General features: G+C 40.5%; 1 protein-coding gene across 19 annotated transcripts in view; it reads right to left on the minus strand.

Annotated features, from left to right (window-relative positions):
• The window catches only part of Ttn (titin), a 273546-nt gene that overhangs the window by 237966 nt on the left and 8652 nt on the right, over positions 1 to 26928 (minus strand). For 15 of the 19 annotated variants that reach the window (XM_040745671.1, XM_040745670.1, XM_040745665.1 and 12 more), the window contains exons 7-29: positions 22909 to 23239; positions 22224 to 22376; positions 21452 to 21589; positions 20154 to 20285; positions 18936 to 19073; positions 18262 to 18399; positions 17646 to 17783; positions 14221 to 14514; positions 14002 to 14124; positions 9758 to 10045; positions 9504 to 9569; positions 8554 to 8812; positions 8278 to 8338; positions 7948 to 8163; positions 6709 to 6851; positions 6113 to 6318; positions 5380 to 5613; positions 5021 to 5265; positions 3287 to 3570; positions 3005 to 3169; positions 2736 to 2904; positions 933 to 2626; positions 351 to 632 (exon numbers count right to left, since the gene is read on the minus strand). In XM_040745671.1, the coding sequence (XP_040601605.1) occupies positions 351 to 632; positions 933 to 2626; positions 2736 to 2904; positions 3005 to 3169; positions 3287 to 3570; positions 5021 to 5265; positions 5380 to 5613; positions 6113 to 6318; positions 6709 to 6851; positions 7948 to 8163; positions 8278 to 8338; positions 8554 to 8812; positions 9504 to 9569; positions 9758 to 10045; positions 14002 to 14124; positions 14221 to 14514; positions 17646 to 17783; positions 18262 to 18399; positions 18936 to 19073; positions 20154 to 20285; positions 21452 to 21589; positions 22224 to 22376; positions 22909 to 23239 (5897 nt within the window). The remainder of the gene's footprint in view (positions 1 to 350; positions 633 to 932; positions 2627 to 2735; positions 2905 to 3004; positions 3170 to 3286; positions 3571 to 5020; positions 5266 to 5379; positions 5614 to 6112; positions 6319 to 6708; positions 6852 to 7947; positions 8164 to 8277; positions 8339 to 8553; positions 8813 to 9503; positions 9570 to 9757; positions 10046 to 14001; positions 14125 to 14220; positions 14515 to 17645; positions 17784 to 18261; positions 18400 to 18935; positions 19074 to 20153; positions 20286 to 21451; positions 21590 to 22223; positions 22377 to 22908; positions 23240 to 26928) is intronic. The other 4 variants (XM_040745666.1, XM_040745667.1, XM_040745669.1 and 1 more) reach the window with 4 other exon arrangements.

Raw genomic sequence — 26928 nt, forward strand, 5'->3', positions numbered from 1 at the left:
ATATACTGTCTTATATAACCATTATCTCCCTCTTCTATTTTCAAGAATGGTCTTCCTGCTAGTTGGCTGAGAAATGTTTACTACAAATCAATTGTTTTAATTTTTGAATTATTTTGGAAGCAGGTAGATATATTTCAATGAAGACATTTTCAAATGAGGCAAGAAAATAATACTGCTTTAAAAAATCCAAATTGTCAATATTTCTAATTAACAATATAAATTGATGAAACTTGATATAAAGTTTGCATCTAATTCACTAAAATTATTTTTATGAAAGGAGAAATGTATAGTTCATTTATCACAGAATAAAAATTTACTTCAGTAAACAATGTAGTCATTATTTCTTTTACCTTCCACAATAAGTTTTGCTGTTGTTCTGACATTTTCATCTTCCACAAGTACACAGCTATAGTCTTCAGCATCAGATATGTCAATGGTCAGCACAGATAGGAAGTGAACCTTTCGGTCAGAGTGCATCCTATACTTATCTCCTGCATGAATTTCGATACCATCTTTGTACCATTTTACTTTGACAAATGGTTCTGAAGTTTCACATTCAAATGTTGCCATGGTGTCCTTTTCCTTAGCAACAACATCTTGCAATTCTTGTGTGAAAGTGATCAATTGCTTGGCTAAAAGGTGGGGGGCGGGAGAAAATTAAACTCACAATTGGAATAATGGGAAAAGAAAAACATTTAAATATGTCATGGGTTATTTATGGGCAGAGAGAGGGGGGAAGGAGAGGGAGGGGCAGGTAGAGGGAGAGAGAGATAGGGAGAAGAAGAGAGGGAGACAGACAGAGAGAGGGACAGAGAGAGAGGGAGACAGAGAGAGAGAGAGAGAGAGAGAGAGAGAGAGAGAGAGAGAGAGAGAGAGAGAGAGAGAGAGAGAGAGAGAGAGGAGCACTAGTAAATGAAACATGCTCAGATTACCTTGGACAAGCAAGAACGCATGACTTGAAGTTTCTCCAGCTATGTTGATGGCCTTTACCATGATGCTGGCAGAGTCTTCTGCAGTCACATCCCTTATGACCAGTTCACAAACATTGTCTTCTGGCCAGTACCAGTAGATTCGGTCAGACCGCTCAATTTTTACACCATTTTTATACCATTCACATTCAGGGTCTGGTTTCCCCACAACTCTGACTCTAAAGTGTGCATCAGATCCTTGGCCAACTGTCTGGCTTTGGATTCTTTCAAAGATCTTGGGTGCCTCCATACTAGGGCTAAGTTCAATCCTCTCAGGTTTGAAAGTTGGAATAGTGACTTTGCCTTCTTCGGCGAGGGCTTTCTTCTCCTCTTCAGTTAACTCTTTGGTCCAATGCAGCAGCTCATCTTTTGTTTTCTTGAGGAGTTCTTCATAAGATTCATCCTTCTTGCGAGACTTAAGCTCCACAGCTGTGATAGCCTCGTAGTACCCCTCCTCTGTCCTGCGTTTAAATTTACTGCGCAGTTCTTCTGACTCCTCGGGCACCTTCTCATGGGTGATTCTTTCAGCCCTCTTCAGCTTCACCACTTCTTTGGCTTCGCTGGTGTCAACGGGTCTGTCTACCTTCTGCACTTCAAACTGAAGTTTTCCTGGTTCATGTACGTGAAACTCAGGCTTTGGCTCAGGCGCTCTCCTGAGTACAGATCGGAAATCCTCCTTCTGTTGGATTTCAAGTTTTACTTTATGCTCTGTCACACCTTCAGGATTTTCTGCAGTGACCTTGACTTCACCTGTATCATAGGATTTGCAGTCCACAATATCCAGATAATGAATGCCATCATAGCGAACCCGGAACCTTTTGCTTTTACGGATGAGCTGTCCATTGAGGTACCAGTTGACCTTGGGCTGAGGGTAACCTGTTACTCGACAACGGAATCGGGCTGTCTCTCCTTCAAGCACTCTCACTGGCTCTGGGAATAAGACGATGTCTGGCTTTTGTTTTTCTTTTTGATCTGTTGTTACACCTGTAAGTGCACCTTCGTGAGCCATTCTCTCTAGTTCTTCAATTCTCTGTAGGCCTTTCTTCCCCTCAGGTAACTGAGATTCTTCCACTAGACTTTTCTCATCTTTTACAATTAGCGTAGCCGATGTGTGATCGGTCCCGTATTTATTAGTGGCTCTGCATGTGATGACACCACTGTCTCTAGAGTATGCAACTCCATAATCAAGGCTGCAGTATCCGAACTCATTAATCATTCGGAGCCTGTTGGCTGCCTCCAGTGGCTTTCCATCATGGAGCCACTCGACCACCATGGTTGGGTCACCAATTGGTGTGAGTCTGCATTCAAAGTGGGCAGGTCCAAAGCGCTTCAACCTGAGGGAAGAGAGTTTCTTCTTGAAAAACGGTTTCTGTTGCTTCTCCTTGTCGTAGAGGTCCCCCTCCTCCCACTGCTCTTGACCGTATCTCAAATGGAGAGGCTCCAGTTCTGGTGCAGCAATCTCCTTTGCTTTGTATGTCCCTCGTGGGATGATCAGTTTTCTTTCCGGTTCAGGCTCAGCAAACTCAACCTCAACATTGACTTTGCACCTCGTGGTGTCGCGGCCTGCCTTATTAATAGCAGTGGCAGTATACCAGGCAGAATCTTGGCCAAGAGTGGAATCAATCTTAAGGGCAGCTTCTCCTTTGGTTCCTTCAATCCTATTTAAAAATATGAAAACAAAACCATCAATATAGTGGCAGCCCTTTCTGCTTATGTGACTATTGGATTTGTATGAGAAGTTTAATTTGATTATCTTCTCAAACATACCTGATCCTTGGGTATTTATGAGGCACAATGATGTCACTATTTTTCAGCCACACAATGTCAGGGTTAGGGTTCCCCGTAGCTCTGACTTTCATTTCAAGCCTGGAACCTTCCTTTATGTTGACATTTTTCAGTTTTTCGACAAATACTGGTTTTATCTGGTGTTCCACAGCTGAAAAAAAAGGTCATAATTTAGAGTGGCTGGGGCTGGAATACCTGTATGTGACCCAAATGATGAAATAGTTTTAATTTTAATAAAACTCTTGTTTCACCTTCCACAGTTAGAGTCACAGATATTGTAGATTTTCCTGCTCTATTTTGGGCAACCACTGTCCATTCTCCAGAGTCACTGGGTGATGCAGGGACAATAATCAGTGACTGAGTTCCATCTTCTTTAATGACAACTTTATGTGTATAATCATTGACAATTTGCTGTCCTGTTAAAAATAAGCAAAACCAAAATAGCTTCTTTTTTAATTTTATATTGTTGGATATACACAAATGAGTTTGTTTCTATGTCCAGTGACTTATGAGGGAAACTGTATCATGCTTACCATTGTGAAACCAGAATGTCTCAGGCATGGGCCTACCCACAACCTTTAAGTCAAATCTGGCTGTCTGTCCTTCTAAACACTTGAAAGAAGCAGGTTTTAGCACAAAGACTGGCTTATACAGTCTCTCCAGTTGTGACTCATCTGTTTCCTCCAGCCTGCGTCCAGGGGACATCCGTGCAGGTGACATCCGAGCAGGGGACATCCGAGCGGGGGACATGCGTGCAGGGGACATTGCAGGAGACATGCGTACGGGTGACCTGCTCAGTGAACGTGGAGAGACAGACCTGGAAAGCGAAGGTAGCCATTATTTCATGAAGCACACAAGAAGCACAGAAGAACATCTGTCTGACAGATGAATTTGAACAGAGAAACTTTGTAAGTCTCCCGACAGTTTATTATTATCATAATCTTTTACCCTCCACTTTCACCACTGTGTGACTTTCAATAAAAAATAAATACTTTACCCTTAAAAAAAGAATATCTGTCTGTCTTTTGGGATTTACTTCTGCATGTTTTAGAACTCACCCGAGACCCACTGAACTCCCAAGAAGAATGCATTACTATTGTCCCTAAGGCTGTGTTTTGCTTATATTAAACCCTGGTCACTCAACACACCCAGGTACCCAGACTCAAAATCTTAGGAAGCCCATATTACCATCTTTCCATTCCACCTTTATCTAAATTAATCATTATATTTTCTTTTTTTCCTCAGCTATTAGAAAGTTTATTAGAGGCCATTTTCTTTTTCATTTCATTTCTTCTCATTTTCCTAACTATAATAAAGTGCTTGATTAGTCCACATATAAAAGACTGCAAAGTAGAATGCATGCAGAGATGGACTTTTCTATACTGAAAAATGAAGTATTTTAGTCCTTTAACTATTTAATACTATTATCTGTTGACTATATCTGAATCCAAGGTATGTTCTTGTTAGAATCCATCAGAAGACTAACAGAGTGAAAGCATACTATGTACAACTAATGCCACTACAATAACAATATTCGATGCCACCAAGTTCTGAATAAAGATGCATTTAAGTACAAATGCATTTGTTTTCACTGGGAGAAGTAATCAAACAGTATGTGACAGAGACTATGCTGCCAAATCAACAACAACAAAAATGACAAATTTTCATATTCATGAGTTTGCAGTCACAATTGAGATGCAGTCGCATTATGATGAAGAAAAAGAAAGGTAGTCATTATATTTTCCTGGTTCAATTACTAAACTATGTTAATAACTATCCATTGGTTAAACCAAATAAATAAACGTAGAGAAAAAATATATTTTTATCTAAGAGGAAGAAAAATGCAGAAATTAGATTTGCTAACAAAACAATGCAAAACCCTACACTAATTTGGCATTCAGACTGGCTTTCATTTATAATGTGACTATCGGGCCGGATGAACTAAATTGATTTTCACAGCCTCCTGGTATCTTGGTGTTCCCATTACTAAAACAGCAATAATACCCACTCCATTGCAGGGCTGCTATATAAATCAAGGGTATCATTCATTAAGACCTCGCATTAAGCAAATAAATGGGCACTTGTTATCTTAGATATATAGAAAAACAGTTTGCTATACAGATAAAACTTATTTGTTTATCAAATCACCAGTGATTGGCTTCTGTACTATTTCAGCCCTCACTTTTCTTATGGTAGTAATTTGCTACTGGGATATTTGGTGTTGTAAAACAATTTAAACACCACTCAATTCCAAATAGAAGTCTCACCTGATTCTGCTAACTGCTTCTGGTGTCGGCATGTAAGTTGGAGCGCTGAATGGTGCAGCAGGCTCCACATACAACTTCCCTGAGCAAATTGCATTTCCTTTCATATTGCTGGCAAATGCAGTATAGATGCCCTCGTCTTCTGGGAGGACAACAGGAATGCGCAGGCTGGCTCTGCCATCCTGCAGAAAGTCCATTTGATATCTCTCCCCATGTCGGATGCGCTTGCCATCTTTATACCACACGATCTGCAGAGAACATCAAATATGTGTGGGTGAATTAGGGTTAAACAGTCACAGTATAGCCTATTTGTGTCTTTACCACAGGGTGGAGGCATATTTCCACAAATATTTTTATTTTACCTTGGGTAATGGATATCCAGACATCTTGCAATGAAAAGTGACACCCATCCCTTCAAGAATTCTATAATTTTTTAATCTTATATCAAATCCTGATTCAATAGCTTCAGATTCAGAAATGTCAATGGTCATCTTTTCTTCACCGTCTTCCTCAAGAAGTTCTTCCAATGTAGTCTTTATAATTCTGTATTCAATTTCTTTAATAAGCCTCTCTTCAAAGGAAGAAATATGAAATTCCTATGTAGTAAAAAGATGACAGCTTGTTAAAAAGTTACATCCTCACAGATAGAAGTTCTTTAAGGATACATATTAGTTTAAGTATTAAAGACATACTGGTATTTTTAACTGTGAGAACAATCTAGAAGGTTTCTATATTTGGTTTAATTTTAATCTACATAGGTGGCATCTTTGTCAGTGAATGCTGTGGCATGTTATGTAAAATTGTATTCCCAGAAGTATGGGTTATTTGTAGGTATTTGTCACAGAGATAGAGAGCTTGGCATTATGGACTTGGTTATGTTAATACCTGTGTGTTTTTGAATGTGCAATCCCTATTTCGAAAGTCATTATTTTTCACATGTACATCAAGGGTAACATGTCATGAAGATCAAGGAAATTTTGTTAGCATTGAGTTTGACCTACAAATGGCTAAAGATGACTATATCAAAAATGGGAAGTTATGGGAGAGAAATGTGATTTATGAACTGGTTTAGTTAGTCATTATTGTTATACTCACTTGGTCTTCTACAAAAGTTCTGACCATCACAGTGTCTTTGGCCATTTTCTTCCTAATTAAGGCCTGTTCCTTTTCATACTCTTTCTCATAATCAGAATATGCAAATCCAGGCGCTATTTCCCCCACTTTGGGTTCTTGAATAAATGTACTCATTTGTGTCTGGTAAAGCATTTCTTGCTGGGACTTCACCAGTGCCTCGTAATCAGCTGAGAGACAAGAATACAGTCAATTTTCAGCGCTCTTATCAGAAGCATTCCTACCACTATTCAGTCAGGCAAACTATATCTAGGCTAAATTAACCAAAGCCAGGTTTTCTAAGTTTTTATTATCAAAAACTGTTCCATAAAGTTTATTAGATTTTATCTCAAAACCAAATGCCCATTAACAAGTGAATCTCTTGTTTTACAGACTCTGATAGCAGCATTCAGTCCTTTGGGATTTCCCCAGAGGTCTCTTCCTCGTTTGCTCTTGGCTGTCAATAATTCATCTGCCTGCCAGAGAACTAGGAAGCTGCAATATGTCTTTTCTGCACACACAAAGTCTCTCTCCCTGCTTTCAGTTCCTACTGCACAGGAACAACCCAGGACTGTCCTTACCTTCCTCAAGTAAGGAGGCAGAAGCCGAAGTCTCTCCATGCTTATTGCGGATGACAATAGTGTATTCTCCAGCATCATCAGCAAACGTCATAGAAATTACCAGTCTGCATTCACCAGTTTGCTTGTTATAACTGACTTTATATCTTCATGGAAATAATGAATGGAAATATCAGCCATAAGCCATCTTCCTTAGAGTAAAAGAGCTAAACTAACTTGTAAATGGCTCTACGATACATAATTCAGTGACTAACGACCTGCACATAAGTTCTACCAAGAAGTGACAATAAATTTGTTGAAAACTGAGAAAAATACATGTGATATATAATGAAGGACAAACAATTTAAAGTTTTTATCTCAAATATTATTCAGATAGGCATAGTAGCAGGCGCTGACAGTCTCAAAATCATGGGAGGCTATAGTATATAGGTTTGCTTGATCCCAGAAGTTCAGACCTGTCTGGGCAACATAGGGAACACACAAAACAAAACAGGTAACAGAATTCAATGCCATATAGGGAAGTACTTGCCTTCAGCGCTTATGCTAGCAAGTGATATGACCATATAAACAATAGGTATTTTCTCTTTGTTAGTTATTTAAAGGTAAATGAATAATCAAAACTATAAAGTCTAAATACCTAATTATGAAGACCCTGGTACATTGCAAATCCAATTCATAAGAAATAACATCTATGTGTTTACATTGTCCTTTCATTCAATTGCAAACATTTATTAATTCAGGCTTTCATGTGTAACTGGATTTTTCCATTACAAATCCTATTTTTTATTGTCTGACAACTGAATTATAGAATGTATTTACTGAAAGCCCTCTCAAATATTTTCTGGGATTGGGTGTGTAAGAGTTTTTGTAACATTATCAGTAAATTAAGCTGGAATTGTAAAAAATGTCTTCCATCACCTCTTCTTACAAAGCCTTATTTCTCAAGAAAATTTTATATGGAAGGATGGGAATATAATTACATGGTACAGTGCTTGTCTAGACCTTCTGTCAATCTCTTGTACCAAAAAAAAAACAACCCTCCAAACTGTGGGAATATAAAAACACCTCAGAATACATAATAAGGTTTCCTTACGAATGGATCTGCATTCAGGCATTAATGGGGAAGGCAAGCTCTACTTCTCTTTAGGGTAACCAAATATCTGCATACTCTTTAGAATGTCCATACAGCTATATATCTACATATCACTCCATAGAGAATGCTATTATCAGCCATCAGAGTACCTGTATCCAGTGGTGAGAGGAACACCAGACTTTTTCCAGTAGACATGGGGCTTTGGGTTGCCACCGATCTGGCATTCAAACACAACACTCCCACCTTCCACCAGCTTCTGGACCACTGGCTTTGTAACAAAGAAAGGCGCAGCAGGTTCTCCAGGCCCGACCTGCTCCTCTGTGATGCTGGTGTCAGTCATGACCACGTCTCGTGACTCTACGAAGCTGTGAAGAGAATGCCATTCCTGTTACTGCTGGGTAGCACTGGACCAATACCTACAGGAAAGGAGTGTCAAGTCACATGAAAACAGCAGCTAAACTGGTGAAAGAATGGCTTACCGGCTCTCTTCTGTGGCAAATTTCTCAGTCAGAGTTGTTTCCTTGTCAAACTCTTCTGACACTAGAAGACAAAAGGTGGCAATGACATGATCCTCTAGCCTGCTCCACTAGGGACTGCAGTGAGTGTCGATTTAGGGGACCCTGCCATCTATTTTGCAATTTCCACACATGAAGAACTCTGCTGTGTGCAGAAACTGCTACTGAAGGGTGTGGTGGCTGAAAGAGGTGACACAGAAGGACTGACGGACATTAGGATCAAGAAGGGAAGCCACCAACCTTGCACAGCTAGATAGCAGGAAGTGCTGACGGTACCGGCCTCGTTCATGGCACTGCAGGTAAACCGTCCACTGTCTTCTGCAAAGGCTTCGCGGATCATGAGACGAGCAAGTCCATTCTGGAAGGTTATCTGGAAATCAATGGAACTTTCGATTTGGTAGTCTTCTCTGTACCATGTCACTTTGGGAGACGGGTATCCAGAGATGTGGCACTCCAAGGTGACAGATTCACCTTCTATGACAGTCACATTTTTTAAGCCCTGAAAAGAGAAGAAAATGGAACTACTACTGTGCATACGTTTATTAATCACCTCTTTAAATTAGATCACATACGTGGTCGGAGCTTGAGCATTCTTAATTGGCATAAATTACTCTTGACGAGGACTCCAGAACTATTAACACAGACTTGAAAATTGGAATATTTCCAATTTGAAATCAGTGCCAAGCATGTCCCAATCTCTGTAGTGGAATTACATTAATAACATACAACCAGGAAGTTTTTGTTATTCTCACATTTAAATTCTAGAGAAGCCTTAAGCTCAGCAGTAAATACCATCAGTCGACAAAGCTTTTGCATGGGACCCCTAACTGGAGCTGATCTGCCATGCTCTGCCCATAGGGTGCTGAGAATCTTCTGTTTTATTAACTGCTTTTATGCATTCCCACTAGTGGCAAGTCAAAAGCTCCAAAGGAGTCCTGTTGCTCTTTATATCTCCACAGTTTCTGAAGTAATGCTGTACATATATCAGGATCATTAAAAACAGTAAGAATAATTGATGGTTGCTGAGTGGAAGTCCCCTCTCCAGGCCAAATAGGGTACCTGGTGAAAGTCAGAGCTTGTAAACGCACTATGGCACTTTCCTGGAAGTATGAGGAATTGGTCTTCGCTAGCACACATCGAAGGGGTTTGAACACAGGCAAAGAGGCTAATGTGTCAACAGGTGTACTCACCGAGACTAAGGTAGGTGGAGTAACAGGGACTTCAGCAGGTGCAGGCACTCGCGCTGTTTCTGTTACCTACAGTTTTGAGAGAGGAGGTTACAAAACAGCCCCGGAGTGAAGGGAAAATTCCTGAATCATCAGTACACACCAAACAATAGAATTGTTTCTGCAAAAACCACCTCCCTTCCATAACATGCTTGATAAAGTGCAGCATGTGCATGGGAAAGGGGGAGGAGCACTCTCCTGGCCAGCCTGTGACCCACCTTGGCTTCGCGCCCATGCAGTACTTGGAAGTGTTCCTCACGAACAGTGCTGCCGCTAATGCTCACTCCAACTTCCTTCTTCACCTCAATGCCAGCCTGACTCTTGTAAGTATCTGGCGCCGGCATGTCAGCAAAGGGGAACTGTGTGGAAGGAGTGGGCTCTGCCCTTACTCTCATCTCTCCAGGCTTCATGGTGGGTGCCTTCACCGATTTGGTGATCTTCTGAGTAGAAGATGTGGTAGACAACTCTTTTTGTAATGTGGCAATAGCACTTCCAGCTATTGATGCCTGGATGGAAGAGCAATGAGATGACATGACTGGGCTGTCATACAAGTCATTCGGAAATGCTCAGGACTGGTATCCCAGTGTCGACCTCGTTCTATCTGCCCCCGAGTGCTGGCATTACAGACATGTGCACCATGGCTGGCTTTAGTCTGTTTGACCAAAAGACTTTCTATGTGTGTGACTAAATACTTTCATTATTTCTCTTACAGTTAATGAAAAGGCAGAGATCAACCAACTTATAAAGCTACTGGTTATTTCTAGTTAGCTAGAAAACTTTAAATTGCCCCTTTAGAAACTTGCATGAATTGTAAATGTCCCATCTGCCTAATTGACCAGACTTACAACCTTTTGTTTCTGTTTAAAATGTCACCTGGGACCCAGACCTGAAAGGAACTGAAGGTTGACACCATATGTGGAGTGATAAGCCCAAGGTGTACATAAATTAATAGCATCTTCTATCCATGGCCAGCTCCCCTTTGGGCATTAGCCAGAGCCAGATGTACAATACCTATCTCCTTCTTTTCCAGAGTGTAAAGTAAATTCCACAGGTAGGGGTGAGTGGATATTTCTGATACAGTACCAGTCCTGAAGAGTCAAGGTAGGACTGGAGACTGGACTGGCTGTAGAGTGTTGGCTTAGCTCTGACACCATGAAAACTCCTTTTCTATTATGAGATCAGCAACACATTCTACTGTATGATTCTATAGAATGTGGGAACACCAGACCTTGAGCAGAGACCCACTTCCCCTTCTGCCTGGGAGTAGGCAGCTGTAAGACAATGTTTAGTAAAAACATGTTTACTAAAAACGATACAATAAGTTCCTGGCCACTTCCCCTTCTGCCTGGGAGTAGGCAGCTGTAAGACAATGTTTAGTAAAAACATGTTTACTAAAAACGATACAATAAGTTCCTGGGAAAGGCCTTCCCACGGAAACCGCCCTGACCTCGACCTTGTCCAAAGACTAACCGCACCTTCAAAAACCCACACACATTCACCTCTGGTGTCAGAGCAGAACCAGCCAGGGTAGAGGAGAGAGCAGAAGCTTCTCTGGTGGGAGCTTTTCTTAGGAAGTTTTTTTGTGAACCTTTTTGGAGCCTGTTTATTTCTTTATATCATTGAACGAGTCTCTGTGTTTTCAATCCCCGACACCCTCCGCACGTTTTTGGACACAGGCCGCGCAGCAGACGTTTGGACAATTGGAGGTCCCACTGAGATCGTGAAAGCGAGGGTTAAGAAACTATGGGGAATAGTTCCGGGAAGCTAGAATCATTGCAGTATCAACTAAAAAAGTTACTTAAAGAACATGGGATTGCAGTCAAGTCTAAACCCTAGAAGGCTTTCTAAAATCGATCGAACGAGCCAGTCCATGGTTCATTACTGGGGGAAGCTTAAATATTCCAGATTGGGAGGAGGTTCGCCGTGATCTTCATAGACTTTTACAAAAAGAGGGATCTGAGTCCTTGCCCCCTACGACATTCTCCTTATGGAGATTAGTGAGGGAAGCACTTTTGACAGATAAGGTTCGTCACCGCCAGGTAGTTCAGGACACAAAAGAGGCTTTTTTAGAGTTACAAGAGACTGAGACTCAAGCCTCCTTGAGTTCAGGGGCAGAGAGTGATGATGAAGAGACCGTGACTGAAACTAGAGGCTCCATTGTTAGTGAGGATGAGGAGGAGTCTCTTAGTAACAACAAAAAAACGGGTAGACATCTCCGGGCGTGACCCAAAAAGGACTCCGGTCAGAATCGGTTATATCCTTCTCTATCAGACCTAGAAAATGGAAGTAGCTCAGACTCAGACTCGTCACAGTCTGAAAAGGAACGGTTACTTGCTGAGATCGCGGCCCTTAAAAAAGAACTAAAAAAGATTCTAATTAAGGAAAGACAGGACAGGGAGAGAAACCCTTCCCCATACTCTGAAAAAAGGGACTCCTCCTATGAGATAACCCAGTCCTTCTCAGACCTGGAGGGAAGACCCAGAGGAGGGGTCCAATGCTGCCCGGTGGTGGCCCCAGTAATGGAAGTTACAGATCCGAACAATTCTGGACAGGTCATTCGGCATCATAACCCTTTAAATTTTAAGGATATAAAACAACTTAAAGAGGCAACTTTAAATTATCGAGCACAGGCTCCCCTTTACACTTTCCTTAATGGAATCTTTTGCGTCTCTTAATTTGACACCTGGCGATTGGCAGCAGCTTTGCAGAGCAGCTCTGTCGGGGGGGAGATTATTTGATTTGGAGAGGTGAGTTTCAGGAAAGATGCAGCCAGACAGCCCAAAGGAATGCACAGGCCGGACAGCCCCAGAGAAATGTGGAGATGCTTACCGGGAGTGGTCAATACGCCACCATTCAGCAACAAATGCAATATGACATCGCAGTCTATGCCCAAGTGGCAGCAGCGGCCCAAGGGGCTTGGAAAGCATTGCCTTCCAAGGCAGAAGGGGAAGTGGGTCTCTGCTCAAGGTCTGGTGTTCCCACAATAGAAGACATCTACAATTCTGCTTTTTGGGAGTTTTCTTTTCTTTATTTCGGCTTGTTGTATGTGTCAATGGGAAGGTAGGAGCTCCTTTCTTTTTTCTTTTGAATGCTTTGAGATAGTATTTCACTATGTGGCCCAGGTTGGCCTTTGATTGAGTCTCTCGGGACTTCTTCCCAATAGGATTACAGGAGTGTACTACCGGACATTCAACCTCATTTTGTAAAGGTGTAATAATGGGTTTGACTTAGCCCATTTGCTTAGTACACTTCACTTTCCCCACTGCTAGGTAGTGCCACCTTTACCAAAAATCAAGATTCCACTCTCAACAATATGCACAAGATCTGCAAAGACCACACCAACTGACACAGACATGGATGGGGGATATTTTCACCAGGCCCCACCCCAAGATGAACAGCCATATGCACACATATAAATGTGTAAAAGAGCTCACAAATTCAGAGGGGAGGGCATGGGCAGACTTGGATCAGGGAGAGGGAGGTGGAAAGGATGTAAATACAGTCTAAAAGTAAAATATTTTGAATGTGCATGGATTTTCTAAAAAAAAAAAGTTGCATGAGGTAGGTGCCCTTGGTTTGTGGCTCTTCTAGAGCTCAGTCAGGAATTATCTTCACTCAATTCTGATGAATGCTACATTTGAAGTCTGCATTGGAACAGGGTGTCAGCCACAAGTCTACACAAAAGGTAAAAGCAGACAGACATTCAGAAAAGTGTTTTGACGGGCTCCTTATTGTTTCTCTTCTGGAGTGTGTGTGTGCAGTTATTTGGTTTCAGTAGAAACTAGATTATCCCCAAACACAGGCATTATACATTGCTAATGATTCTTTGAGGATAGAGAAGGCAACTTCTTATTATAAAAACTCTAGTAATTAATATTGAGGTTGCTATGTGTTTCCCCATGTGGCAGAACTAATAAGAACTCACTCTGTAGACCAGGCTGGCCTTGAATTCAGATCCGCTTGCCTCTGCCTCCCAAGTGTTGGGATTAAAGGTGTGTGCCACTACCACCTGGCTTAATTAATACATTTCTAATAATTTTGTAAATGATAGTAGTTTATATAGTATAGTGTCTCATAAGCTGTGAGACACTTTGAGTAACTTAACTGCATGTATATTTAACAAGAATATTAAATATACATGTTCCAGGACAGCCAGGGCTACAAAAAGAAACCCTATTAAAAAACAAACAAACAAACAAGAAAGAAAGAAATATACTAGTCAAAGCAACTGAGTTTGAACCATCTTGAAACAAGAGACAGAAGTCTGTGTGGATTTTGTCTCCTAGGGATTGGAAGATTTTATTGACTTTACCCTAGGAGACCCATTTTGGAAGACAAGGCTCAAGCATCTGAGTCCACCATGAACAATGGTACCTCATGAAAAAGGGACCCAATTGACTACACACAAATGCCCTACATCATAAGCAAGTTAATCATTTCTTCATTATATTCCACATCTTACCTCATATCCGTGTTCTGTCTTAGGCACAGTAATTTTTGAAACAGTAAAGTGAGGGCTTGCTGTGCGGGGGCGTTTATCCACATGGACCAATCTTTCACTTGATATATCTGTGGTTTTCTTGACCTGCATTAAATGAAACTCAGTGACACCGCTGCTCATCAGCTTCCCACGGCATGTGTCTGCTCTTCCACACACAGTGGAATACAGTAGCACACTCACCTGTGATGATATGTGCATCCCCATTTGGTCAGTAGTTTTGACATGAGTCTCAGAAGGAGCCTGAATCACAACAGGCTTGACTGCTTTAGGGACAACATGGGGTTCTGAGGCTGGGCGCTGGGGCTGCTCAGGCACCTTTGGGGTAGAAATGTGTTCCTTGTAGCCATACTCTAGTGTGGTCTGCTGGGTGTATGACTCCTCTACATGTGCAGGCTCTCTGGGTTCTCGCACACGGGCCTGGTCAACAGCAGCTACAACGGTGGCCACAGCTTCTGCCTTTTTCCCAGCAGCCACCTGGAGACAAGGTTTCCCAAGTTAATAGACAATAATGTTAAAGTCACACTTGGACATCTCCTTCCAGGGACATCCTCCTGGGATTGCTCCCCTAGTTACTCAGAACAGACAAAGGTGAAAGGTGTGATAAGTATATTTATGTTATAAGGAAAGGTTAATTGCTCAGAAATATAAATTGACTCTTCCAAGAATTTATATTTCATTATTATATTGCAAAGAGTCCTATTTAGCTATACTATACCTATCTGCTATATACGAGACAGTAAATCACACAGGCCCAAGACAGGACAACACAATATGTATTTTGAGTATTTCAAACAATTTACCTAGGCTAGACAGACAGTCAATTAGCAACTGTGAAATAAGAACTTGGGAGAAGGTTGTCTTCATTGATTATTTTTATTATTTTGTCAATCACTTACTCTGGTGTTGACACGGCAACAGCAAAGATAAAAGCATACTCAAATACTGTCATCATCACCACAGAAAAATCAATTGTTGTAGAGTGACATGGCTGCATGCAAATGTGAGATAAAATGAAAGCTCCTAGTCAGAGAGTGAACACCCAAATTTACTCAGGACTCACTGGGGATAAGCTTTATTCAATCGATTAGAAAAATAGCTCTCTTAAAGCACACGAAGGAAAACATTGTGATTGAAATGAAAGCCTTATCATGTTTGGATTCAAGAGAACAACCTTTCACACTGAAGTTCAATTTGCTTTCATCTTTGCTGGGAGTTAAAGCAAAGAGAGAGACAAATATTATTTCCTCCTTCCTATGAATCTGATTAACATGAACAAGAACGCAATTTGCAAAGGCGTTCTCATAAAGCAAGTGAAGCAGCTGACAAGATGCATATTTCAGTTCTGTGCAGCGCCGGCAACTGTCCAAATGGTCATGTGACTGTGACCGTCCAGTGCACTTTAGAAGCAAGGCTGACCCTTCTATTAATCTCCAGTCTTTGCTTCTGCTATGACTATGGTTAAATGTGCATGTGAAATGTGCATCAAGTATAGAACCTAGATACCATTAAAAGCAGCCTCTGGACAACATTTAAGGCATAAGCAAGGCCTACTAAAAGATGGGATTGAGTCTTTTATGATCATGGACTTTAGTGAGAATTTCCTCCCCAGAAGACTAAAGCTCTAATCTGCTTTGAAAGACTGCAAAGACCATCTTCCCCTCAGATTGCCTTATGGAAGGAGCCACAATGTATCTATGAAGCTCAAGTCAGCTAATTGTTTTCATTATTAGTTTCTTTTATAAACACGTGGGCAACTAGTTGACTCTATAGGTATTTCTGCACACTCATCTTCAACAGAGAACACTAATACAAACATATCATTCTGTTGGGAGAAATCGAATTTGCAGTCTATCTCACTGGTATCTTTCAAGCAGCCTGTGATAGGAAGCAATGTGAGAAAGTTTTAGTTTTATTCCAGTGGTAAGAAAACTGACTCAAAATCACCCAACTGAGATAACAAATATTGCCTCTAATTTTAAAAGTGTGTTCCAAAGTCTTATTTATGGTAGTATAATTCAAGTTGTGGAAGGATAGATCTTTTTCTTGGATTAATATATGTATATAGGTGTATATGTATATAGATATAGACGCTGTTTGGTGGACAATTGCAAATGAATACTGAATGCTGTTAGCTGTTCTTATTCTTTAGTAGACTTAAATATCCTTTTTATCCTTGGCACCCACATAAGCATGAACACAAATTGGATTGGCAGACCCCAATTTACACCAGTTAAATGTTGAGAATTAATTTAAGAAAAGTGTTATGTTAACATAGTCTTTTATAACTAGAAATGCTAACTGTGCCTCTGGAGGACTCAGACCAAATCTAATCATCTCTCACGTTTTGTTGACAAGTAAAGCAATTAAGTGGACCGATGGGAGCACACAGGCTAAGGGTAGCTGAGAAGTTATACAAGCTGATGATGGGGTGAAACAATAAGTTTCACCTCCAGGACACTAGCTTTCATCTCTTCTTGCAAATATATATGTTCTTGCTTAATGGCCAGTGCTTCTGTAGTCCTTGGCAGTGTGGCTGGCTCAGTAGGCTTTACAGTGGTCCCTAATAACTTAGATAGGGACATTTTCTCAGCCTTCCCCTCTTAGCCTCTATTCTTGGTCTCCATTTAACAACAAGACCAAGACAGACACATTTCTGTGACTGGGGACAGAAATGAAAATCAACCATAATTCTTGAAATATGGCTTATGGTAAAACTCGTGTTGCCTATGAGACTTTTAGAAGGCAGACATGCCATTAAATATTAAACTTGGATAAAAGTTTGAATGTTCTCTTAAGTCTTGTCTTAGAAAAATTAATTGACAATCTTGGGATGGAAATGTACTGAGGGAAACATATACAGAACTCAAACAATGTCAACAAAACTGAAAACTTTAGTGGCCAGTTCCCAATGGAGAATAAACTTGGGTGAACAGATCATTTAGAGAGAATTATAGTTATGGGAGGTAGTTTAATTAATAGGATTTGTATAGTTGCAAATAGATGAGGTAACCTTAGCATATATGAAACTGTTTCTGTTGGGTATATCTTTCTCCAGATTTCTCAATATCGCATCTTGCACAGCTTCAGTGGAAGCTGCTAAAACAGGCTCTATAGTTTTCTCTTTCTTTCCTCTGATATTTACCAGAGCAAAAAAGTTCAAGTTTCACATGAAGAAAATAATAGGCACTTGAAATAAATTGTTCAAGGCTCCTCAACACACACACACACACACACACACACACACACACACACACACTGTAAGACTCATCATTACCCGTGTGCAACAATGTTTTTTTTATGTTCATTAAGTATCTTAAAATTATCCCACATGCAATTTCAGTCATTAACTTGTGGAGGATTTCTAGATGTTAATAATAAAAAGTTGAAAACACTGGCAAAAACAGACTGGAAAAGAAATATGCTGCAATGTTCATAACAATACATTACTTTTCAGTTTAAATTGTTTAATTATTTAAAAATAAATCTGATCAATAGTATCTCCTACACAAGAAGGTTGATGTGTGGTATTAATGTGTTATAATGGGGCTTCACATGAGATTTGGGATTAATAGATTATCAGGACTCCACACTGGAATAACAGTCACCTTTCCATGGGTAACTTGGATGTGTTCTTGTCTAGTTGCCATGGCTTCTCTAGATCTCAGAACCGTTTCTTGTTCTTTGGCTTTAGCAGTAGCAACTGCTATCGTAGACAAGGCAGTTTTTTCAGCTTCCTTTTTCATCTGATTATTATGGTAAAAGCAAAGTTTAAGTTGTATGGGCTTCAGACACACAAGATATGACCCCCCCTCTCTCTCACACACACACACATACACTCCATTCCCCTGCTAATAAGATGCAAAGGTAAAATCATTCAGCATTAAATACTCACTTAGCAGTGCTTGTATAGAATGACTAACAGAACTTAGTAATGTTATCAGTAACATAATCTCTAGATGCTTCCCTGCATTGCTTTTAAAAATTAAACAAAGATGCTAATGTTCATGCCAATAACAGTGATTAAAAAATGAATTACAAGTGTTATAGGTGGGTGGATATTAAGTGTGAAGGAAAAGTTAATGGTACTCAGTCACGTATTTACTTTTTAGTTATAAATCTAAAAAGAAAGGGCAGATTAATAATTCATACTATGCAATAGTTAATGGTTTACTAGAGATTAGCTGAAGATAAACTATTCACATCTCAAATATCTGCATTCACCTTTTCCTGAGTTATTTGAACTTGATCTCTTTTGGTAGTGATGGTTTCTCTAGTTCTTGATACTAAATCTTGCTCTTTAATCTTGGGCGCGGCAACTATGACTTTGGGTACCACTGTTTTCCTAGTTTCCTTCATCATCTGGTTGTATGGTTTCAAGAGAAAGGTAAGAAAATGTCAATAAATTGCATGAGCCTCTTAAAAAAACTGGGAAAATAGGCAGAAGTTTCCCTATATTCACAGATTCTTCATTAAACATCACTGTATTGTCTTGATCATCGGTAGGATTTCACTGGCAAAAATGCCAAAACAGTATGACTAAAAGGCAAAAATGGGATTAGAAAGAAAAAGAGTAACATGTGTCCCTTCTCTCTGCCATGTTGTTCATATTATAATCTAGGCGGAGTTCCAGTAGAAACTTAAAACATGCATACTTTTGTCTTGCATACCTGCGTCTGTATCCATAGGAAGACATTGAAATGAATTATAATCTATTAGTAGCAATCTCAAGAAAAGCCGAGAGTTAGAAATGAGCGTGACAGTGAAAGCCAGATGGGCAGTGAAGGTTCGTGAGATTTTGGAGAGAAGTGATGATATTAAGAGCCATGATGTAAATGTGGATGATTTGCAAGAGACATGATGCAAGAGTGACTTTCATGCCCCAAGGAAGTCATCACCTGTTCGTGAGTGAGGTGCATTTGATCCTGTTGTGTAGCAATTTCTTCTTGAACTCCCATAGCTGCCTCTAGTTTTGTGGACTTGGTGGTGGCAACCACCACCATGGATGCAGCGATTTTCTCAGTTTCCTGTCTTACCTGATTTTGTAGAGTAAAATGAAGATCTGAGTTTCAAGGGGGCACAAAAGAAAGGGTAGGATGTCCAGGCCACATTCAGAATACTGACAGCTCTGATGATGAGGTAGAAAATGTCACACCCCCATTTCAGAGGTCTAAACATGTGTTTCCCTGAGGCATGGACTTTTCTATCAAGCTGTCCCCTTAATAAATTATGCCAGAACTGAAAAGGTGACATCTTTGGGCTCTATTGACATGTTAAGAATGGCTGATGCTGAATGACTAAAACAGGCAACTGGCTGAACTCATCAATCTGCAATGTTACAATGGCCATAGGGATTCCTATGTTCCAAATATTGCCTAGCATGATTCCTGGATCACTACAACCCTCTTTTATCCTGTGGATGAGGTGAGCGAAACCTGGGCAGCTGACCCTGGTTAGCCTTTTAGAGGACAGTGTTCTCAAATGGACTTTAAAGAAAGTAGTTCTTGGATCAGTCAAAAGCTTTGAAGAGAGCTTGGGTCAAAGAACTCAAAATAGAAGCCTCTGTTCTTTAAAGCTTGGTGACAAAGGGGAGAAAAGTAGACTTCAATGACATCAAATATGCCTTTCCATATCCTATGTGTTTACTTCAGTGTTTATCACCCAGGAATTATGGGCACTGTCTTCTCTAATGTCCAACATTTCCCTTGCTGCTTAGTTAGAGTGTTTGGGGTTCAGGTGTGTGTATGTGTGATGTGTGTCAGCAGGTGCACACAGGCTGAATGTCCCCATCTAAGTGACTGAAGGCTTGGATTATGTGTCCAAAATGATGTGGTAGTGGCAGAATCGCGGTGTACCTACTGCTTACGCATGATCTCTCAGGAAGCTCAAGGACATACCCCTAAACTCTTTGAGGAGAGTTTGCACCAACTGATCATGTGGTCACAAAAAAGTGCACAGAAAACAGAATTCTCACTGTGGAAAACTTTCAACTCTAGACACAGGCAAACAGTAGGAAGAAAAGAAAGAACAGAGATTCTAGTTTGAAATTCTAGGTATATGGTACGCCCAACTGATTGGAAATGTGACATTCGTAAAAATCACAAAGCCAGACTTACTGTTTCTTGAGTTATTTGCTTTTGCTCTTGTTTTGTAGTAATTTCTCCGGTAATTCTAGTTTCTTGCTCTTGGGTTTTTGTTGCGGAGATCACTACCTTTGGTACAAAGGCTTTTTCAGTTTCTTTTCTTATCTGAAATCAATGATTAAAAACAGAATCTTAGTGTTTCCCAATCTCTAAAGGGGCTATCCCCATATTAAATGCAACAAAGTAGGAATCTGAAGTTGTGAAAGTCCCTTTCTAGAGATGTCATTAATTGAATCATCATATTTTAATTAATAGGAACACATTTGTTCTCTCACTGAACCATATACATAGGTCTCTTTAGAGGAAAGGGAATGTTGGATTCAAGACTACTTGTTTTATAGACAGTTGTAACCTACCTTAACAAGATTTGTGTCTTCCATAGATAGTTATTGGTAATTTAATTAGATGCTAATTTTGTTGTCTGAAAGTAATATTAGAGCTCAGAATAAATACTACTGTGGAAGTCCCAAGAAGTAATTTTGCCTGACTCTTTAATGAGAATCCAACAATAATTTACAGTCTGCTTTTCTACTCTGTTTTATGCCTCTTCTAAATATAATAATGATTTTGAGTATCAAGGCTCATCTAATATTGAGACACAATGGGATGGTATATTTGGCATCTATCTTTGGCAAATTGTTGCTCAAATCCTGAGCCACAGAAGGACATTTTGCTTCCATCTGATGTTCAAGGTATTTTATCTCTGAAATTCATGACCGTTGGGTGAAAAGGAATTTGAAAATTTATCCTCTCAAACTACCCTACAGACAATTGTCTACCAACTAGCCAATAGCCCTATCAACAGGTCTTCTCTCATCTGTCTCCAGATGCTTCTAATCTAGTCTCTGACCTACTAGGATCACACTGTGCATTTCATAGGAACCCCATGTGCTAGGATCAGGAAGCAGTGCTAAGCTTTTAAAATAACATACATATTTCCCGTCTATCCTCCCCTAATCCTACCATGGCACTTATTTGTTTTTGGTTTTAACTCTACTTGTTCCCTAGACACAGCCACATAGTTAATCTATACTCAGGGTAGATAACTATTTAAAAAGTTAGATGGGATAGACCTTCTTTTATTCCCAATATGAATGCTCAGTGACTCTAAGGGAAGTTCGTATCAACTGTTCAGGAATATAATATATGGCCTGAGGATGTTTTTTATGTTGAAACCAGACACACGGCTCTGGAATTAACTTGTTCCACAGAAAAATTGACATCATCTGTAATGACACATTGGTGCATTGCAAATGAAAGATGGTCTTCACCTGCTCATGAGTAATGTGCATCTGCTCTTGTTTTGTTGTAATCACTTCTCTGGTTCTTGATTTTAATTCTTGCTCTTTGGTTTTATCGGCGGCAACTGCAACCTTGGTCACTGCCGTCTTTTCCACCTCTTTTCTCATCTGATTTTCATAAAAAGAAAGGAAACATTACATTAACACACCACTCAGAAGCTGCCTCTAATATGCCAGGACTATGGTGTAGCCATCAACCTGCAGGGCAGGGAGGAAAGCTAGAATACTTTTAGACTATAACAACGTCTACTCATATCTGAGGTGGGGTGTGACCTTGTATTTATATTCCTTTCCAGCAGTGAAGCAAATGTCACATTTGTTTTGAGGAAAGTAAAAGTCAGGGTCCTTTGGGGGAAGCTTAGAGAAATCTATGTCTGCCCTGAAATAGCAGTTTCTATGCCTAACTTAGGTGGAAACTGAACTCAGACTTTGACCTGCCTTTTGTGCTTGCCCGCCAGCCTCCAGCAGTCCCTGGGCGTCTTGAAAACAGTGGTTAACTTTCCCTTGCCTCACATAGCCCAGGTATTTCTTCTGACCCGGCCTGCTCCTGTGATATTTACAGCTTAAACACAGTTGATATTTCTGGCCACCTTTTCCTCGGGAAGCTCTAAAAGCCTGGGCCATGCTGGGCAGCCTGTGGCCTTCAGCAGGATTTGGCTCAGCAAGGGATTTGAATGTGAAATTACTGAGAACAGAATGGAGCCAGATGTGCCCGAGCGCCCCCTGGCGGCCCTGTGCGTACCTGTTCTTGAGCAGGTTGTATATGCACTGCAGTCGTGGTTTTCCTCTGAGCAGTTTGCTCTACAGCACTGATACCTGGTTCTCTCACTCTGGCCATATCAACGGCAGCAACAACAGTTGCAACAGCTGCACTCTTGTCTGTCTCTTGTTTCACCTGTATTGTCAAACGACAAGTAACAAGGCTTTTAAAACAGTGGTTCTCAACCTTCCTCATGGTGTGGTGACCCGTGGCCAGAAAATTATTGTCATTGCTACTTTACAATTGTAATTTTGCTACTGCTGTGAATCACAATCTAAATAATTTTGGAGATACAGGTTTAGCCAAAGGAGTCATGACCCACAGGTTGAGAACCGGTGCTTTACAATGACACACACCTGGTAGAAAATTAACAAAAACTGAATTACCAGGAGCAAAATATATTCATATATAATTTCCCATTTTGCCCAGAAAGACAAAGTCTACATCATTACAATCCATACTTTATGCAAACCTCACAGATTATTACTCTTTGACTCGGTTAAAGATGTCTATATAAAACATGACAACCAAGCTTGATCTTCCATAGTGCTTATAATTTTAGGCTCCTATGTATTTCCTCTCTGACCTATCGGGACTGCTCCATGCCTGGAACTGGGTCCTTGGAACCCAAAGGTGAAATGAGGAAAGCAAGGAGCTCTGACTGTACCTCTTTAGCCCCAGTAGCGACAGCTCCTGCCGTGAACGAAGAGCTGGCTGACACACTGGCAGCGGCGCCTGCCGCTCCACTGATGGTCACTTGCTCCTGGACACCGTATCTCCCTTCCCATCTCTCTTCTCTTCTGATCTGGGTAGAGCTTGTCATTGTCGTTTCTCTCATCTCAGCCTCAGTCGAGGAGGCCACGTAGCCCTCTTGCTTCCAAGGAGGAGGCACCTCGGGGCCTGTGGCCACCGCGGTTGTCTGAGTCTTGCGGATAAGCAGTGGCGACTTCACAGATCTGATAGGGGAAGTGGAGATCCTCCCTGCCGGAGACACGGACCTGGAAACCAAATGGCAGAGGTCAGAGTTTTGGTGCAAGTTACTGCAGCAGGCAGGATGGGATTTAGAGGGTGGGAAGATGCGCCGACAGTGCTTCAGGGCGGGGTGTTAAATGTGTGCCTCCACAGCCTGTAGGCAGGTACACGCCGCACCTCTAAGTAATTTGTCTTAAATCTCAATAAACCCCAGGCTTATCTGCTGTAACCCCAGAAGGGAGTCAGACTTAATTCCAAGTAAGCTAAAGATCTGTGTGCCCCGCATCACCTTCTGACATTAGGAAAAATAAGAACACAAACAAGACAGTAAAGGAGCTGCCTCCAAACACTACCACAGAAAGGACAGTGCGTGCCCAGCTCCCGTTGGGATGGAGGACCGTATGACAGGCGTTACATGGTTTTGGTAACAGAATGCTTGTGGCACTCTTGGCTAACCAAGCCACATTTTCCCCTCCGATTGTCCCCCTTCTTGTCCATTTCTTATCTCTCCACAGTCTCCACCACATCAATAGCGCATGAGTTTCCAGGCCAGGTGGAAGCCCTCTTGCTGAGCCTTGCACAATCAGTTTGGGAACGGGCTGTGCTAGGGACTGCTGTTCTAGCAAGAAGTGTTTGTGGGTAATTCTTTTTAATTCCCCTGAGTTTATTTCTATCCTCACCTTCATATTGTCACACTGAGAGCTTCCTTTATGTAATATTAAAATTTTCTTTTAAATCAGCTACTTTGAAACCTTTATATTAAATTGATAAGGTATCTTCCTTCCAAAATAGCTATCACTCTTCGCTTCTATTGTGTATATCTGAAGTGCAAATATCATGTATCAAAGGGGGTGGGGACTAAATCCTAACAGTGATAGCAAAAAAAAAAAAAAAGCAACAAAGCAACAACAACAACAAAAAAGCCACCTTGCTAGCTTGCTATTGCTAGCAGTCATTCTAGGTACAGATATTTTTTCCAAAATTAATTACCAGTTAATTTGTTTTGCTCTATTTTACCTCTGGATGGCAGTATTGCTTCACAAATTCTGCACACACAGACATGTTTATAAATGTACTCTGGCACTTGCATAGGATATTTAGTTTACATCGATCATAAATAAAACAATTCCCTCAATTAAACTGAAGGTCCAGTGATATTTTCTCTAAGATACAGAATAATTTTTCAGAATATTACATCAACCTGTTTTGTGAAGGAACATTTAATCATTTTCTTGTAAAGGGCTGCATGTGAGAGAAAAAACAATTTGTATTTTAGAAAAGAAATTGTAACCAAGCTGAAGGGAAGTCTAACAAGTATGGGTCTATGGTGACAAAAAATCACCTTGGAAGTATAACAAAGGCCAGGCTAGAATGGTGTGGGGTCCGCCAACTGAGGAAAGTAAAGAGACAGGAGCTTCCTAGTTTGGACTTCCTTTGTTCTTGCTGTTCCTAGCACAGTGGGTCTAATTCAAAAAGAGCTTGAGACATGATTAGCATGACGAGGGTGATTAACAGCAGGCTCCAGGTAAGCCCATAACTGTGAAAATCAATGTAATTTGAGCCATTACCGGAAAGTGCTTATTTCTGCACTTACAATAAAAAAATAATAATCCCTTGGTCACAGCTAGCCACAATGCACCTCGTCCAGTAAAATATGCTTGCTTTATCTACAACAAAAATCAAAATTAAGCCATGGGACATTTTAGGAAGGAGTCTCTCTGGGATAACCATTATTTTCTTCACAAGCTGGCATTTATGTTTTGTAATTATTTTAAAAGAAAATGCTACAGACTAACTAACCAGATCCCCACTAATAAATTCCCAGAAGACTAAGATGGCCACTGTGTTCTATGGGAGACGGGGGTCAGAAATGTAATTCTAAATGACCCTCAGCCTTGAGTTTAAAATAGAGGGTGGCTGTTATCTCTCTGAGATTACACTTGGCCTGTGTTGTGAGTGATTTCGTGGTATGCAAACCTGGAGACAGCTGAGATTAAACACAGAAAATGATGGATATCTCTTTTAAGCTGAGCCTTTTGTAAGTTTTCATGTTCTGGCGAAATATCTTCAATTATTTTTAAGTGGTCAAAATAAAACTTAGAAGATACCATATCATAATACGTTCATTGGATATTCACATCACTCCCCACATTTTTAAGTTTGTTCTGCATGATTTCTTTTGCTTTAGAAATTGATTGGTAGAGCTCTTAAGCTCATCCAGCAGGTTGCATTCTCCCTACTTCCTGTTCTTTGTTGTAAATCCCTCGTAGTTTCCCCTTTTGGTACTCTACAAGGTCTTGTTCAGTGCAGTCTTAGCTGGCTGTTTCTGGACCCACATTGCTCACAATGTAGCTAACTGCTGTTCTATATGATACTTTCTAGCAGCAGCCAAGCATCTTCAGAAAAGAAGATTGGGGGGCCTTTTCTGTTTTGGATTTTTCCTCACATTATTGTACTATTTAGTCTAACATTGATCTTGCCTTTTCGCCATAGAGATGTTTTAATTTTTATTGTGGATCTGCAAACCTATTTTTAGAAGCTCTCCCCATAAACATTTCTTCTCTCCCTTAATTTTTAGCACATGCCTATTTATTTGTGTGTGTGTGTGTGTGTGTGTGTGTGTGTGTGTGTGTGTGTGTGTGTGTGTTTGTCAGGGGTGGGCATAAGCATGCCATAGTGGTGATTAGAAGACAGTTTCTGGTATTCAGTTTCTTCTGTCTGCCAATGTGGTCCCAAGGATCAAACTCAGGTGGCCAAGGTTGGTGGTGAGTGCCTTTGCCCACCAAACCATCTTGCCAGCTTCCCTTTAAAATTTTAATTTAACACTTCAATCAAAATGCTATTTATTTTGTAAATGATACGAGGTAGAAGTCTGGGTTTAGCACAATATCAAGTCAGTTGAAAATGGCATAGATAGGGTAGAAGATCTCTAGGACTCTGCCTTTACTGAGAAGGAACTGACAGTTGATACTTACTGGAAAGGGGGAAGTCACTCATCTTTGAGGGTGTGGGCTCTAAGATGATTCACACATTCCAGTAGAAGCCCTACTCCCATAGGGGCAATAGTAGACAGACTTGGGTTTTTAACAAGACATGAAGCTGGGAAGGGCACGTGTAAAATGGGATACAGTTAGAGTTTGACAGAAAGTGTGGCTGGAATGTAACCATATTTCACTGTACACATGTATGAAATCTTGCAGAATAAAGACTTTTAAAAAAGTAAAACAAGGAGAAGAAGAAGAAGAAGAAGAAGAAGAAGAAGAAGAAGAAGAAGAAGAAGAAGAAGAAGAAGAAGAAGAAGAAGTAGTCTGGGTTTGCTTTCTTTCAAACAGACAGCTAATTAGAACAGTCTTATTTGTAAAGAAAAATACCCTTCACCTTGATTAAAAAAACACATTCCCTGTACATGTAAATCTATTTCTTCCTCTAGCCCATGTCCTGGATGTGGTGTTCTGGTGACTCACCCCTTTTCACTGTTGGGCTTCAAACACAGGTACACACACACACACACACACCTGGCAAGCATTCTTCCATGAGGCTAGACCTTAGACCCAACATACTATGTTGTAACAGTAACTCTACAGTGAATTTGTATTTTTTTAGGTCAACTATCTCATTATTCCACTTTAGTTTTCTTAGCAAGGGGACTTGATCTATGTTATTTTTTAAATTTCATTTGAATTGATTAAAATACACTTGGTGTGTGTGCTCAAAT

This window comes from Mesocricetus auratus, unplaced genomic scaffold (genome assembly GCF_017639785.1).
Source record: "Mesocricetus auratus isolate SY011 unplaced genomic scaffold, BCM_Maur_2.0 Super-Scaffold_100004, whole genome shotgun sequence".
Classification (NCBI taxonomy): Eukaryota; Metazoa; Chordata; class Mammalia; order Rodentia; family Cricetidae; genus Mesocricetus; species Mesocricetus auratus.